General features: G+C 51.7%; 1 protein-coding gene across 1 annotated transcript in view; it reads left to right on the top strand.

Annotated features, from left to right (window-relative positions):
- PTP4A3 (protein tyrosine phosphatase 4A3) overlaps positions 1–14,243 on the top strand; it is a 38,988-nt gene extending 24,745 nt beyond the window's left edge. Inside the window, exons 2-6 of the mRNA XM_066336736.1 lie at positions 6,643–7,453; positions 8,725–8,817; positions 11,861–11,991; positions 12,328–12,402; positions 12,853–14,243. Coding sequence (XP_066192833.1) covers positions 7,349–7,453; positions 8,725–8,817; positions 11,861–11,991; positions 12,328–12,402; positions 12,853–12,970 — 522 coding nt within the window. The 5' untranslated portion in view covers positions 6,643–7,348 and the 3' untranslated portion in view covers positions 12,971–14,243. The remainder of the gene's footprint in view (positions 1–6,642; positions 7,454–8,724; positions 8,818–11,860; positions 11,992–12,327; positions 12,403–12,852) is intronic.
- The last annotated feature ends 609 nt before the right edge of the window (positions 14,244–14,852 follow it).

Here is a 14,852-nt window from a genome sequence, read left to right as displayed (position 1 = left end):
AATAGCAAAGTTCATGTCTGGTGGGACACAAGCTCAGGCTCAGACTGTACCTCAAAAGGGAGGTTATGGCAGCTCCTGCCCTTGCCAAGAGTGTGCTGCCGTTTCTCAAAAAACACATCATTCTGCACCCCCGCCCCCAAACTTTGCCACCTGTCACAAGTATTGAATTAGCTCAAAATACTGTGAGAAACCACAAGAAAAAAGCTGGGCAGATGTTCAGCTGTACCAGTTTCAGGGTGGGAGAGACACATGGCAGTGGCACTTGTTGGGGGGGACCATGGGGCTCAGTTTGCCCCCAGTGTGTGTTTTTGGGGCAAGGATGCTGCTTTGGGATTCTTTTCTTTCCAGAGATACTGTTGGACAAGGCTTAAAGCCTGGAAATGCCCAATCACACACAGAATTGCTTTTTTTTTCCTGATTCTTCTGGCCAAAAGAAATCCCTGAAGGATGTGGTGAGCTGGCCCCCAGTATTTGGAGTGCCTGACTTCCCTGTGCATCGGGCGCCAGAGCGTGGGGACCATCCGTCCCCAGGCAACTGAGCCTTTCACCCCTCCCCCCAAAAAAACCCTCTAGGGCACACCCTCTGCAGATTTGGGAGGTAGCCAGCCCCAAGCCTGTTATTACTTTTCCCAGTGGAGTTGGCCTCTCTTCCTCCCCCTTCTTTTTCTTTTTTTTCCTCCTTTCCCTTCAAATCCAAGCCAGGAAAAGCTTCTGACATCAGCACCACGGCTGCAAGCTCCTCGTGGCTGCGGGGGGAAGGCAGTGAGGGGATATCCCGGATCATAAAACCAGGATCTCGCTGTGAGCAGGGCCACCGCTGCTGCCTGTGAGTCGTCCACTGCTGGGGACAGGGTGGGAGGGCTGGATGGGGGGCTGTGTTCATCTGAGGGGTTTCCTTTTCCCCACAGCATGGAAGGTTTAGTGCCTTTTTATGGTTTTTATGATTCTCTGATGGCTGAATTTCTTCTAGTACAGGAGGGAACTAGGTTAAAAAGCTGTCCATGTAGACCTCAAATTCTAGTGGCTTGGGAGCTGCACGTGAAGGGGAAAGATAAAATTCCAGGTGAGGGGCTGTTGAAGGGGTGCTTGAAGCATCATGTTTTCCTCCAGGGCATTGCCCCATGAGCTCTGGTGGCATCACAGCAATCCCAATGTGGACACAGGGTCCATGCCTAGGGGTTGTGAATCTGGGTGAGAGGGAAAAACAGCTCCCAAAGGACCTTTGTAGACACTTTCCATGCTGTGCCTCAGCCTCTCTTCAAAGACAAAAGGTGTAAATACAAGATAAGAAAGGGTTGATCATGTTACCAGTGCCTCCGGTACATTCCCAGCTTACACAGTGCTGGGAAGACTCTGCTCTTCTTTTTATCTGGCTGGCTGACTCACTGCCTCAGCTTCCCCATTCCTCCCTCTTTCCTGGTGTCCTGAGTGCCTCCTGCTTGCAAATGTCCACGCCAACATCATGCTGGCATCTTTCCCTGCCCTCTAAATGATAGCACACTCTCTAAGTCTCAACTGGAGCTGTAAAATCAAAGGCTGCACAGCTCTCTTAGGCAAAATTTCATGTTAGCCAGTATTTACTGCACACCAAAAAGGATGTGGGAAAAGATGCATGACCTGGTTTATCTTGCAGGTGTGTTTTCATGGGCTGCCAAGAGCCCCCTATCGCTCTCCCTCTGCACCTGTGCATTTTTAATCCTCCTTGTTGTGTTTTGCTAAGAAAACACCACATGCAGCAAGAGGAACAACCAAAAAAATAAATCCCTTGGAGGAAAAACCCCACAGTGCTTCCCTGGCAGGCAGTGGCAGGCATTGCTTTGCTCCTAGCAGCAGGTACCCCATAGCCACCACAGTACCCAGCATGGCTTTTCCAGGACATCCCATCTGCTCTGTCCAGCTCTGCACCTGGAGCAGGATGTGCCCGTGGTTGCTTACACCTCTCCCCACAGATGCTGGCTCCTGCCGGGTGTTTTGTTTCCGTCGCTCTCCTCCTGGACCTTTCCTGTTTCCTTCCTTGCGGATGCAACTGGAGGAAATCTCAGCTCTTTGGCCATGTCCCAGCTGCAGTCACAGGCTGGGGACAGCACTGTCGCTCTCTTGTGTCCTGGGACCTGTCCTCCCTGGCAGTGATGGAGATGGTGGCAGCGGTGATGCTGCTCGTGCTGGTGGAGCTCAGTGGTGGCAGTGGTAATGTTGCTCAGTGGTGGCAGTGGTGACACTGGTGGCAATGGTTGAAACTGGTGAGGCTGGTGCTGCTGATGCTGGTGGCAGTGGTGGTGTTGGTGGCAGTGGTGACATGGTGGTGGTGACAGTGGTGCTGCTCATGCTGGTGGCAGTGATGGCAGTGGTGCTCTTCCAACTGATAGCAGTGGTGACGCTGATGGCAGTGGTGGTGCTCATGTTGGTGGTCATTGTGGTGGTAATGGTGATAGTGGTGGTGCTGCTGATTCTGGTTGTAGTGATGGTGGTGGTGACACTGGTGGCAATGGTGTCGTGGTGTCACTGGTGATGCTGGTGGTGCTGCTCATGCTGGTGGCAATGGTGACAGTGGTTTTGCTGGTACAAATCTTGTGTGTGCATGCAGCCAACCCTCACAGACCTGCTCCCCATGGTCGCTTGTGTCAGTGGCAGTGGATGCTTGCAGAAACTTCTGCATGGTGATAACTGGAAATACTCAGAAACTTGGATTCAGTTTTCAGAGTGATGGAAGTGCTTGTTGGGAGCAGGGAGAGCAGGGGAATTAATCAGCCTTAAGGGGAAAGGACTGGTTGGTGTCTTGCTACATGAGCTGAAAGCAGGAGAGAGGTCAAGAAAGTCTTAGACAGCTGGATGTTTTGTTGGGTTTTTCTGAAGGTGAACTTTGAACAGGAGATGTGCTCACTCCGAGATCGCTATATTTATATACAAGTGAGATACACATTGTTTGGGTGAGTAAGAGCCTTTGTTCCAAGTCCCGCTGCTAAAGCCCATGTGGAGCGACACTTTGGCTCTGTAAAGCTTCCTTTTCCTTCGCTTGGGGATGTGCTGTGTTTAGGAAAACTTGACTCCACCATCTGTGTCTCGCTAGCTGGGTACCAGCAGCGCAGCCGTCGGGTCAGGCCACTCCATTCACTGGGTGAAGAAGATCTGACCTTTATTTTCCATCAAGTTGCTGTGGGGAAGATCAGCCTCATCCCTCTGTTGCAGGCTCAGTCTCTGGACATCTGGGATGAGGCCAAGACATTTGTAATGGTCTTGCCACACTGCAAATGAATATTTTGGAGACCCTTGTCATCCCCTCAGCTTTGGGGGTGTGAGACAACATGATGGCTCAGTGGTCCCCATCCCCCAGAGCAGCATCCTTCACTGCTCTCTTGCCACACTGGTGTGTGTTCATACTGGATCCTCAGTGGGCTCTTGGCTGCAAAATTCTTGTGTAAGAAGCAGAATTTTCTACAGTCATGGTGAAAGGAAAATCAGAGAATCATTAAAGCTGAAAAAGATCTCTGAGATCAACTGTTACCCTGGCACTACCAGGTCCACCATTAGTCCACCATGTGGTCCACCATGTGCCACATCCAAGCCTCTTTTGAACACTTTCAGGGATACTGATTCTCTCACTTCCCTGGGCAGCCTGTTCCAGTGTCTGAGCACCCTTTTAGTGAAGAAATTTTTCCTTATACCAAATCTAAACCTCCCCTGGTGAGGCTGTTTCATCTTGTCCTGTCGCTTTGTTACATGGAAGAAGAGACCGACCCCCACCTGGCTACATCGCCTTTCTTTGGGCTTCCCCAAGATGGGTTTGAGCCTGACAGGCCAGCACTGCATTGCTGAGCATCCTCATCCAGGGCTTGTTCACTGTGTCCTCATGGGCTTCCTCTAGATCCCCCGGAGCACTCAAATCAGAAGGATTTATATTCCACTTGGCAGGTTATTAATATTAGCTGAAATTCCCTTTTCCACATTGTTCTGCCATGCTTAATATGGAGATCAGCACCGCAGCCTGAAACGCCAGGGATGATTTGTGATTGAATATCCATTAGGGATTTATGGGCTTCGGGGCTGAATTGCTGGGACGTGCGATTGCCAAAATACTTGAAACGCTTCCACTGGAGAGGAGACCTTGTGGGAAAGGAGCACTTGCTGTTCTCATAGGCAGGCGGTTCCCACTGAGCCTCCGTTACTGGCAGTGAGCACACCCAAGCCAATAAAAAATTGTCCGGGATGCGGAGCACCGATGGAGCATGAACTCGGATGATGACAGGGGGCAGTGCTGGCAGCAGCTCCCAGTCCCACGGGGTTGCTCAACGGATGGGATTTAATCCAGGACATGGGTAAACATGGGCACAGTTCATATTAATGTCCCTGGCCGCCAGTTAAAATGAGGTATGAGGTAGTTTGGAGGGAGAAAAGTTGTTTTTTGATGCTTTCCCTTGTGCACCTCTGGTGTTGGTGCATCAAATAAGATTGATCATCAGGATCAGATGAAATCATTAGGACAGATGGCATTAAACACACTAGAAGCTTGAAGAGCAAAGGCATGAAAAGCATAAGATCCTCAAGTCCTTTGTTGCAGAGAAATTGGGCTTTCAAGGTGATGGTTTGGGGCAATTCCTACTTTGCATCAGCTCCTCTCTTTGAGCAGGCCACTGTGGCTGCCCATCTCTCCCATCTCCTATCCCTTTGTAGGATTTTATGCTCTCTTTTCCTTAAAATGAAAAAGATGAACCTTGCTGAGGGGATTGCCAGCAGGCAATCCCCTTGGGAAATGTTCACTCACTGGGTTGCTGGCTCTTCTTGTGGTTGTGCTGGCCAGCAGATTGGCAACTTTGACATGTAGGAGCCACACAGCCAAAACCAGCCCAAAATTCCCCTCCAGAATTACTAAACTGGTTCTTACCCAGCCATGGTGAGATCGTCTTGGGGAGAAGCAGACCCTGCAAGCAAAGTGATGGGTGGGATCATCACTGAAAAAGCATGGTGAACACTGGGGAGAGCAGGTTTCCCAGCCCATTTTGCAGCATCATTGCAAGCTTTGAGCAAAAATTCCAGCTGCTGTGGTCCAGATGGGGAGGTTCAGCTACCCTGGGGGTTCAGCATCATCTGTGGGTTGAGCTGCTCTAAATCAGACCTAAAATGCTGCAGGAAGGCAGCTCTCGCCTCACTCCAATGCTTCAGCCAAGCTCTCAGCCTCCGTCAGCTGCTAAAATCTGATTTTTCAATGGGGAATGGAGAGTCTTCCCCCCTGAATGTCCCACTCATCCCCTGTAGCCCAGGCACGGTTTGAACTTTGCAGACCATACTTGCAGGGCTCTGGGATAGCATTTATCCCCTTTTTAATGGGAAAAAAAAATCAGTCAGGTGTGATGGGACATGGTTGTTGGGAAGAGTCCACGATTTTAGCAGCCAAACTAGGCACATTCAGCAGAGCAGCTCTGCTTCCCCTGGCACCTCACTTGGCTTTTTTGCTGTTGCTATTTAACTTTTTCATTCCTGGCTACCACTGGAGGAGCTGTTAAACATGTTGTAAACTGTGCTGAGGCCTGGACAAACCCAGGTGCTGTGATGAGCTTGTCAGGGCTCAGCTCATCTCCCTGCTCCCACCTTGTCTCATTGCATAAGGGTGAAACAATCCAGAGGGGAAAGTTTCTGGCTGCTGTGAGGAGAGGCAAGGAGATGCCTGCTGGCCTGGCTTGGGTTACTTATGTGCTTATGGTCTATTTTGAGGCTCTGGCCACACAGCACTAAGCAGCCACTGACCTGGGGAAAGGACCAGCTTCAAAACAAGAGTCAAGTGGGGAACAACCTGGGGAGGCTCCAGCTGGGTTTCCTTCAGCTCTGAGCGGGGGTTGGCAGAGCACTTGCCTCCCCGCTGGGCACATCGTCTCATGGATTTGGGTATTTCCACAGTGAGGATTGATTTTCTTTTTTAGTTCTCCCCACTGCCATCCTCGAAAGTGAAGATGCTGCGGTTTGGGGGGGCCGGGCTCCGTTACTGGGAGCGCTGTGCCAGCGGTGTGGGAATGTGGATGAGCAGGCAGGGAGACACATCCATCACTAACCCTGGCAAAACCGCACACACACAGCCCCCTCCTCGCCCCCTCTCCTCAAGATAGCTCATTTGCAGGCGGCTTAATTCTTCTAAGAGCATTAGAGGTGCATTTGGTGGACATGAGCCCAGGGCCAGGAGCGTGTGGCCGATTAGCAGCAGCGGCAGCTGGTTTCGGGCACAGCGTGCATTTGGGGTGGAGATACTCAACGTGCTTTTTGGGGACACAAAGGTGAGGTCTGGGGGGGTCTGGACAGCTGTTGGGGGGTCAGATGGCGTGGATTAGGTGCTTCAGCACCAGCAGGTGCAGATTTTGGGTGGCATATGGGAACAAGGCCTTCCCTGCCATGTGCTTTTCTGTTCTGCGGGTGAAATGTGAGTTACCCCCTCTGGCTTTGCAGTGCCATTTCAGCTCTCCAGATGATATTTCAGCTTTAGCTCTAAATACCACCTCGCTTTCTAATCTATGGTCTCCTGTGAAGGCAAGGCTGCTCAGGGATGCTCGTACAGGATGCAGAAAGTGACAGTGCCTTCAGGGGCACCCACACCAGGCAGGGACTTCGTTGGGGAGGAGGACACTCTCACCATCACATTTCTCTTTCTCTCCCCTGCAGCCTCGCTCTCCGCTGGGATTTATGGAGGTGCTGAGGAGCAGCTGTGAGCCCCGCAGCCCCCGACAGCCTGCCCTGTGAAGCAGCCCCCGGCCGCCTCTCCTCGTCTCGCCAGCACCCCGACCCTCCGACTCAACCATTCAAGGCTCCTGTGCATGGATCGCCCCAGCGAGGCACCGCTGCCGGACGCCGCCGACGCCGCCCCGTAGGCTCCCGGCCCCCCGTGCCGCCCCCAAGTACTCCACATACCCCGATGGGGTAACGTGACGGGGGTCACCCTCCCGCCACCACCACCCCCCATATGCAGAGGCCTTTCTAGAGCGCCCGGGAGCGCGCGGCACTGGAGGCAGCAGCCGCTCGCCGTCGCACACACGCAGAGGACGCCAACACTACAGCAAAGGGATTTTTTTTTTAATTATTATTATTATTATTATCATTAATATTATTTTTTCCCCCCATCTGGCTTTTTTTTTTTTTTCCCCTGGGGGGCTTGTGGTGTGTCAAGGAAGCCAGCGCGCTCCCAGGAGTTGGGATTATTTGCACAACGTCTGTATATTGAGTTCTCGATCCTTTTTTTATTTTTATTTTTGAAGCGCAGAGGGGTTGTTGGGGTTTTGTTTGGGGTTTTTTTTGCCCCTCCACACCACACTTTTCTTGGGTTTTTCCCCTGTCACTGTCAGCACCACCTCACTTTCCCACTGCCCCCACCATGGCCCGGATGAACCGCCCTGCGCCTGTGGAGGTCTGCTACAAAAACATGAGGTTCCTCATCACCCACAACCCCACCAATGCCACGCTCAACACCTTCTTGGAGGTAAGGAGGGGAGACTGGAAGGTGGGGACCAGGGTCCAGTTGCACCCCTTGGGGCTAAAAGCTGATGTCTGTGAGGGGGCAGCACATCCCGTTTGGTACCACAGCCTCTGGTGGCATCCTAGGGCAGCGGGTCCAATCATTGCCAGCTTTTTGTGATGGGATGTTTTTCAGGACCCCAGGTGTGATGTTTGGGCCCAGCAGAGATGAAGTAGTTTCCCCATTCCCATTGCATCCCCTGCCAGATCCCCTAGCACATCATGTCACAGGATTTTGGAGTGATGCACATGGTTGTACACAACCTGCCCTGTTCCTCCCAGCACCTCAATAACACCTTTACATTCCAAATATCCCAGTGTATTTCCAGTGCCCAGAATGTGTTGGGTAGTGCTGGTGAGCTTGGTGTTGAAGAGCCATCATCTGTGAATGCCGAGGAAAGTGTCTGTGATTTGGGGACAGCTACCCCATAGTTAGCACGCTGCACACAAGGAAATGGGGACCACACCAGTGGAAAGGGAGAAAAATTCCCCTTTCCTCCAGTCTCTTAGACTTTTGGCTGGGCTGCTGAGCCTGTGGGGCTCACCACGGTCTGGTGAGCACACATGGGGAACAAAGGAGGTGGATCACTGGCGGGGATGATCTCATGGTGCCCGGCGAGCCGGCACACCGGGCACATAGTCCGGGGGCAATCCTCTCGCCGGGCAGCGAGCCATGCTGGAAGCATCCCAAGTCCCACGCCTGAGCCTGCAGCGTGTTGGAGTGATGATGGGATACGGCAGCGAGGTGGAGAAGGAGCCCCTGAGCCATCTGTGAGATACTGAGTTCAGCTGGTGGGGCATGCTATGATTCCCCCCTAGCTGCCTCCATACATTTCTGCATCAGTAGTGTGACCTCACAGGCACAAATAATTTCTCCTTCAGGGGACTTGCACCCATGTCAGGGATGTTTCTTTGCCTGGGGTGTAAAATGCCTGCTGATGTGCCTTTCAAGGCTTAAAAATAAATGGTCCCATTGGTACTCATGACTCTGAGGAGTCACGAAGATGCTGGTTAAAAATCCTACAAGGCCACGTGGCTTTGGTGTCCTGCGATTTCATGTTTCTTTGTGCCTGCCAGGCTGGATGGACCATGGGTCAAGGTTTAAGAGAAGGGACACAGCACTTTTAGGGTCCATACTGCTCCACATGGTCTTAGCAGGGCTTGGATGTGTTTGGGTTAATTGGGATGCATCTGGCAGGATCTGTTCAGACCCCTCCTTCTCCTTCCCTTCCCCAGGACCTGAAGAAATACGGTGCCACCACGGTCGTGCGAGTGTGTGAAGTGACCTATGACAAGACCCCCCTGGAGAAGGACGGCATCACTGTCATGGTAGGTGGGCAGCAGGATGGGCACCAGGGGGGCTGCCCCAACACCACCCTGACATATCTCATCCCTTGGGGCTGTTAAACACCCCGGTAACCCAACTCAGCATCACACTGAGGCAGGAGCAGGGTTGGAAGCCCAGCTGAGCTGAGCTGAGGCTGGTGCTTTAAAAAGAGAAGTGCTGCCCACGCAGCCGAAACTGTGACTCACCCGGCTGAGTCGGCAGCTGCCTTCCCTGCCTGTTGCTCAGGCTCTGAAACATCCAGGGATGAGAGCGCCTGATCCCACGTGGAAGATGCGCGTGGTTCCCATTACCTCCGGCGTTATCTTATCCTGGGGGGTGGTGTGAGGGTTTTTTGCTCTTCCAGCAGCCGGCTGGTGCAGCTGGGGGGGATGAAAGGGAGCAGGCAGCAAGCTGGGAAAGGCAGAGCAGGCAGCTGCCTGGGCTGTATCTTGGCTGATAAGTAATTGGAGATGATGTCAGGCCTGATAGCCCTGCCAGGGAGTTCAGCTCCAGCTGGGGAGTGAGGCTCTCCTCATTATTTAGGGAAGGGTTTGGAAGTGCCTCCTGTCTCCTGGGGTGGTCCTCTGTGTGTAGGACCTCTGTATCTGGTTCTGTCTGTGTAATGTATATCCTAGAGAGAGAGGAGGCTCTATCTTAGATCCTCAGGGATATAGGTGAATAATCCTGTGGCTCTCTAGATACAGATCCTCCAGATGCAGATATCTCCAGATATAGATGCAATCTGTGTCTCTACAGGATGTATCTTGGAAAGATTGCTGTATCCTACATATATAGAATCCGTATGTTGGAGATGATGTCTGCTCACTTAACACACCAAGTTCTGCATTTTACCCCATTTCTAACTGGAGTCTCCAGCCTGAGTTTCTATATCTAGGATATACATACCTCTTTACATCTCTTTTATTTCTCTTATGTGGAGAGATACATATCTAGGATATGTTTTATATAGAGAGTTAGAGAAACTATACAAGACACTGTATAGAAACTAAAAAGCTTCTATATCAAAGTTTCTATAAACACATAGAAACTATAAGTAAATCAAGAGATATCTATAACCTGGCTTTCTATAGATAGATTTATCTCTGCAGATACAGAAATATCTCTATAATTATATCAAATCTATATATTTTTGAGATAGATATATATATCATGGTATATATTTTTATTTGGTATACTCAGTTTGGTGTATTTTTTATCTGTATCCTGATGTATGTATTTGACATATAAATATATCTTGGTGCACAAGTCTGATGAGGAGCAGCTGAGGGTGTTTAGCATGGAGAAAAGGAAGTTTGGGGAAGATCTTATCCTCTCTACAACTGAAAGGAGGTTGTAGCCTCCAGGTGGGGGTTGGTCTCTTCTCCCAGGTAACAAGTGACAGGTCAGGAGGGAATGACTTCCAGTTGCTCTAGGAGATGTTTAGATTGGATATTAGGAAAAATTTCATCACTGAAAGGGTTGTCAAGCATTGAAACAGCCTGCCTAGGGAAGTAGTAAAGTCATCATCCCTGGAGGGGTTTAAAAGAGCTGTAGCTGTGGCATTTGGAGACTTGGTTTAGCGGTGGCCTCAACAGTGCTGGGTTAACAGTTGGACTTGATGATCTTAGAGGGCTTTTCCAACCTAAACAATGCTGTGCTTCTATATATAGACCATATCTAGGTCTATATATGGAGAATAAAAGGCTCTGGGGAGACCTTAAAGTCCTTTCCAGTCCCTAAAGGGGCTGCAGGAGAGCTGGACTATTTACACAGGCATGTAATGATAGAACAAGGGGGAATGTCTTTAAACTGACAGAGGGCAGATTTAGGTGAGGCATAAGGAAGAAGGTTTTTATCATGAGAGTGGTGAGACTCTCTCATCTGGCACAGGATGCCCAGAGAAGCTGTGGCTCCCTTTCTCTGGAAGTGTTCCTGGCCAGGTTGCAGCAACCCAGGATAGTGGAAGGTGTCCCTGCCATGGCAGAGGGTTGGACTAGGGTATGTTTGAAGGTGCAGCCATCCCAAGTCATTCTATCACAGGATGATTCTGTGGTGTGCTTTGTCATCCCTGGTGTGAGCGCCTGACTTGCACTCTTGGCTGCAGGGAGGACATGGCCTTGCAGAAGAGGCACAGGCTGGCCAGGGGGGCTGGCTCAAGCAGTACAAATACCCTGAAGTCCAGGGTGCTCCTTTGCTATCAAATCCCAACAGAAATCACACCACCTGTTCAAACACTGAAAGGAAGCAGCTTATTTTGCCATCTCACACCAAGGATGACTCTAGCACAGCAGCTTAGTGACTCACTCCTCAAAATCTAGGATTAGGGCCTGGTGCCCCCCACCTGTCAGGGCTCAACAAGCCACATCCTCTCCAAGTGATGCTGCCATTCCTGTCTCTCTCTTCCAGTGCTGCATAGCCAGTGATCCTGACAAATCTGTTTTGGGAAAGAAATCCCCATTTTGGGACGCTTACCCTTCATAACTGAGCCCAGGGCTGAGGGTATCAAATGCAGAACCCATTTGACCAACTTCTTCACCATGCTCCAGATTTGAACCCCTGCAACTGAAGGGGTTGATAAAGCTCAGAAGAAGATGGGATTTTTTTTCTTTGCCCCTTAATAGCCTTTCCTGAAGGAAGGTATTTAAATGGCCCCATTTGGAGTGATTTCCCTCCTTTTCACTCTCTCTCTCTAGAGCTGTGTTAGTGGGTCCCCAAACCATTCTTTTGGTCTTCCCCTCCATGTGTTGCAGGAAGCTGAATTTCAGCACCACATCAGGTTCTGAGATTTCAACCATCTTCAAGCTACCTTTGCTCAAGTCCCCTTCAATGTGCTCCCAAGTGCTGGAATTAGTAGCCAGGGAATTCCATGCCAGATGAAGCCACAAAACCACCTGTATCCCCACAGAGCTATGCTGTGAACTCAGTTCTGGCACTTTTTTACCTCCCTGGGGCTGTGACCCCAAACACCATCACCCTGAATAAAAAAAAACCCTGAGAGGTTTTCCCCAGAGACTTGACAGCATTTCTCTCTTCTCAACCTTGCAGGATTGGCCATTTGATGATGGAGCACCTCCTCCCAGCAAGATTGTGGAAGATTGGCTCAACTTGTTGAAGACCAAGTTCTGCGAGGACCCCGGTTGCTGTGTGGCCGTGCACTGCGTGGCCGGCCTGGGGCGGTGAGTCCTAGCCCAGCACTCCAGCTGCCACCCCTCATGAATATAGGAGACAAAAAACCATGTCACCTCTCCTCCTTCCCTTCCCCAGTCCCCGTTTGTGCAGGGTTTTGTCCCAACTGCCACCTCCCCACAAAGGCAGGAGGGGGACAACCATGCCAGTGCTCCTCCTTCCTTTTCCCGGTTCGTCTTTGAGCAGGGTTTTGTGAAACCTTAGTGGGAATAGATCAGTTGATAGGGAGGATCTGCTACTTGACCTTCTCCTTGAACTTTAAGTGATGGATATCTGCCTGTGGGCTGTGTGACTGGGGAGTGACAGCCACTGCTTTTGTATTTCAGTGCTCCTGTCCTTGTCGCGCTGGCCTTGATCGAGAGTGGGATGAAGTATGAAGATGCCATCCAGTTCATCCGACAGTACGTGGAGCAGTGTTGTGGTGTTGGGGCAGAAAGTCCCTCTCTGAGGGAATGGAGAGATCTGGCATGCCCCAGGGTTTGGGTTTTTTGATGACACCAGGATTGCTTTTCTCTCCTTTGGGAGTGGGAAAACAAGGTGTTGGCATGGAGCACGCTGTGCCTTTGCAGGAGGCTGGGGCAGCAGCTGGCAGCATCCCTGAGGGGCTTTTGGCAGTCACCCCACCTCTGCCCCACGTGTTTCCTCCCCAGCTCTCCATGTCCTGGGACTCAAAGGGTGGATGAGCAAGGAAAGCTGCTGGGGTCAGTGCCTGTCTCCATGCCTGGAGGGTGCACCTGGCTTCAGCCTCCAAAATCCCTTCCTGCTCCAGGCTAGGGGGCTCAGGAGTGATTTGGGGTGGGGGGATCTCATGCCACATCCCTGACTGTTCTGGCATTTCTGTGTCCCCGCAGGAAGCGCAGAGGAGCCATCAACAGCAAGCAGCTGACGTACTTGGAAAAATACCGACCAAAGCAGAGACTCCGATTTAAGGACCCTCATAACCACAAGAACAAATGCTGCATCATGTAACCTCAATGACCTCTTGCCAAAATCCGTGCACAGACCCCCGGGCACTCGCACACATCCCACCCCCTCACCTCCTTGCCCAGCCCTGCGCTCCCCATGTGTCACCCCCCAGCTGGGGCTGGGCTGGGGACAAGGAGCATCTCCAGTGTGTTCCAGCACTCACAGCACACTCGTCTTGCTGGATCCCCAAAAAAAGGCTGCTGTCTCCAGCTGTAGCCCCGAGGAGGGAAGACAGCACTGTCTTTTGACTCTTGGTGTTAGCAGGCAATGAGCTCGTGTGACTGTTCTTCATCACCATCCTCCTCCTCCCTTTCCCCTCCCATTGCACAGAGAGGGGTGGGCAAAGGGTGCTTGGTTTCGGGTGATGCAGGCAGGGCTGTGCCAGCTGAGATGGGATGGGGTGCAGATGTGCCAGACCACCCCCAGAAAAACCTTTCCCCACCTCTTCTCCATAAATAAGGGCTGCAGCAGCAGGGATGGAGGTGGGGATGGCACAGTGGCCTCGAGAGGGAAGGTGGTGATTGCAGGAAGAGGTGACAGGGGCTCTTAGCTCAGTGACCCCTGTGGCCAGGGGAAGGGCTGAGCTAAGACCCCCAGTACCATTCCCTTTCTCCTGGCCCCTCTGTCACCTCACCACCTCCCTGTTGCCTCAGTGCTAGCCAGGATGCTGCAGATGGAGCTTGCTAGGAACTTGCTCCAGTGAAGGCAGAGCCGCTGGGAGCCTCGGGGACCACAGCAGGGCTTCGAGGTACTCAGCTTTGCTGGGATGCTGGATCAGCACTGGGTCCCCCAAAGTGTGGGGTGCTCCTACTTATAGCTTCCAAACTCAGTGCCCAGGGTGGTGAGCTCTCTGCTGTCGTGTCCCCATACCTGAGCAGTGGCACAAACCCCAATTCTGGCTGCAGTGCCCTGGGGACACAATGTGCCTCTCAAGGCACATTCATGTCCTCCACCACCACTGACTGCATTTGCTGGCCGAGGGGCTGGTCTGCAGCTTTCCTAGGGGATTTTGGGTGTTCATGGCAAGAGCACATCACCTGATTTTGCACCTGCCTTTTCCATATCTGCACTGAGGCACCTGGCACACACACACCCAGGTGGGCTAGGCTCAGAGCTGCCCCTGAACTGGGACATTAAACATCTCTCAACTTTCTGCCTTTGAACGCTTGCAGCAGCTGGAGCAGTGGGCCACATAGGGGGTGTGGGGATGTTCTTTTTCTTTTAATGAGGATAAAAAGAAATTTGCTAATTAAAGGAAAAAAAAAACTTAAAAAAATACCCTGTTTGTCTTCCGCACATCCTCAGGCCTTTCTTTTCTCCCATCACTGCCCAATAGAGCCCAGGAGGTGACCTACGGTCCCCCAGACTGATCCCCACCTGTGTGTCAGAGCTGGCTGCCATCCACTATCACCAGGACATGTATGTGGCCCAGGGGATGCTCCAGGTGTGTTTTGGGCTCACTGCTGCTCACCCCTCAGCTGCAGAGGATCACTGTTGTTGGGACAAGGAGGGCTGATCATCCACTTCTTGGGGTTTTAGGCTGACCAGCTTGAGATGCCCTCAGTGTCCTGTGTTGGGTCTCTCCAAAGGTTTGTGTGCCTTCCAAACTAGATGTTCAGAGACATTATCTTCAGGGCATTCATCCCTTGGGACAGGTCATGAGGAAGGGTGGTTAGACACCTTCAGAACCTGCAGAAGGTTGAGGACTGCTTTGTACCACCACATGGGTGGGCAGCAGAGGTGTTTGGAGCTGTTTCCAGCCCCACTTCACCTGTCCTGATGGGGGGCAAATCCCACTGCAGGGCAGAGGCGGCCATCCTTTGGGATAACCTGTGGTGCTGAGTGAGGTGGGGACTCTTCACACGTGGCCCTAGAGTTGTCATAC

This window comes from Sylvia atricapilla, chromosome 1 (assembly GCF_009819655.1).
Source record: "Sylvia atricapilla isolate bSylAtr1 chromosome 1, bSylAtr1.pri, whole genome shotgun sequence".
NCBI lineage: Eukaryota > Metazoa > Chordata > Aves > Passeriformes > Sylviidae > Sylvia > Sylvia atricapilla.
The sequence above is the reverse complement of the archived record's forward strand: the minus strand, read 5'-3'. Positions and strand labels throughout refer to the sequence as shown.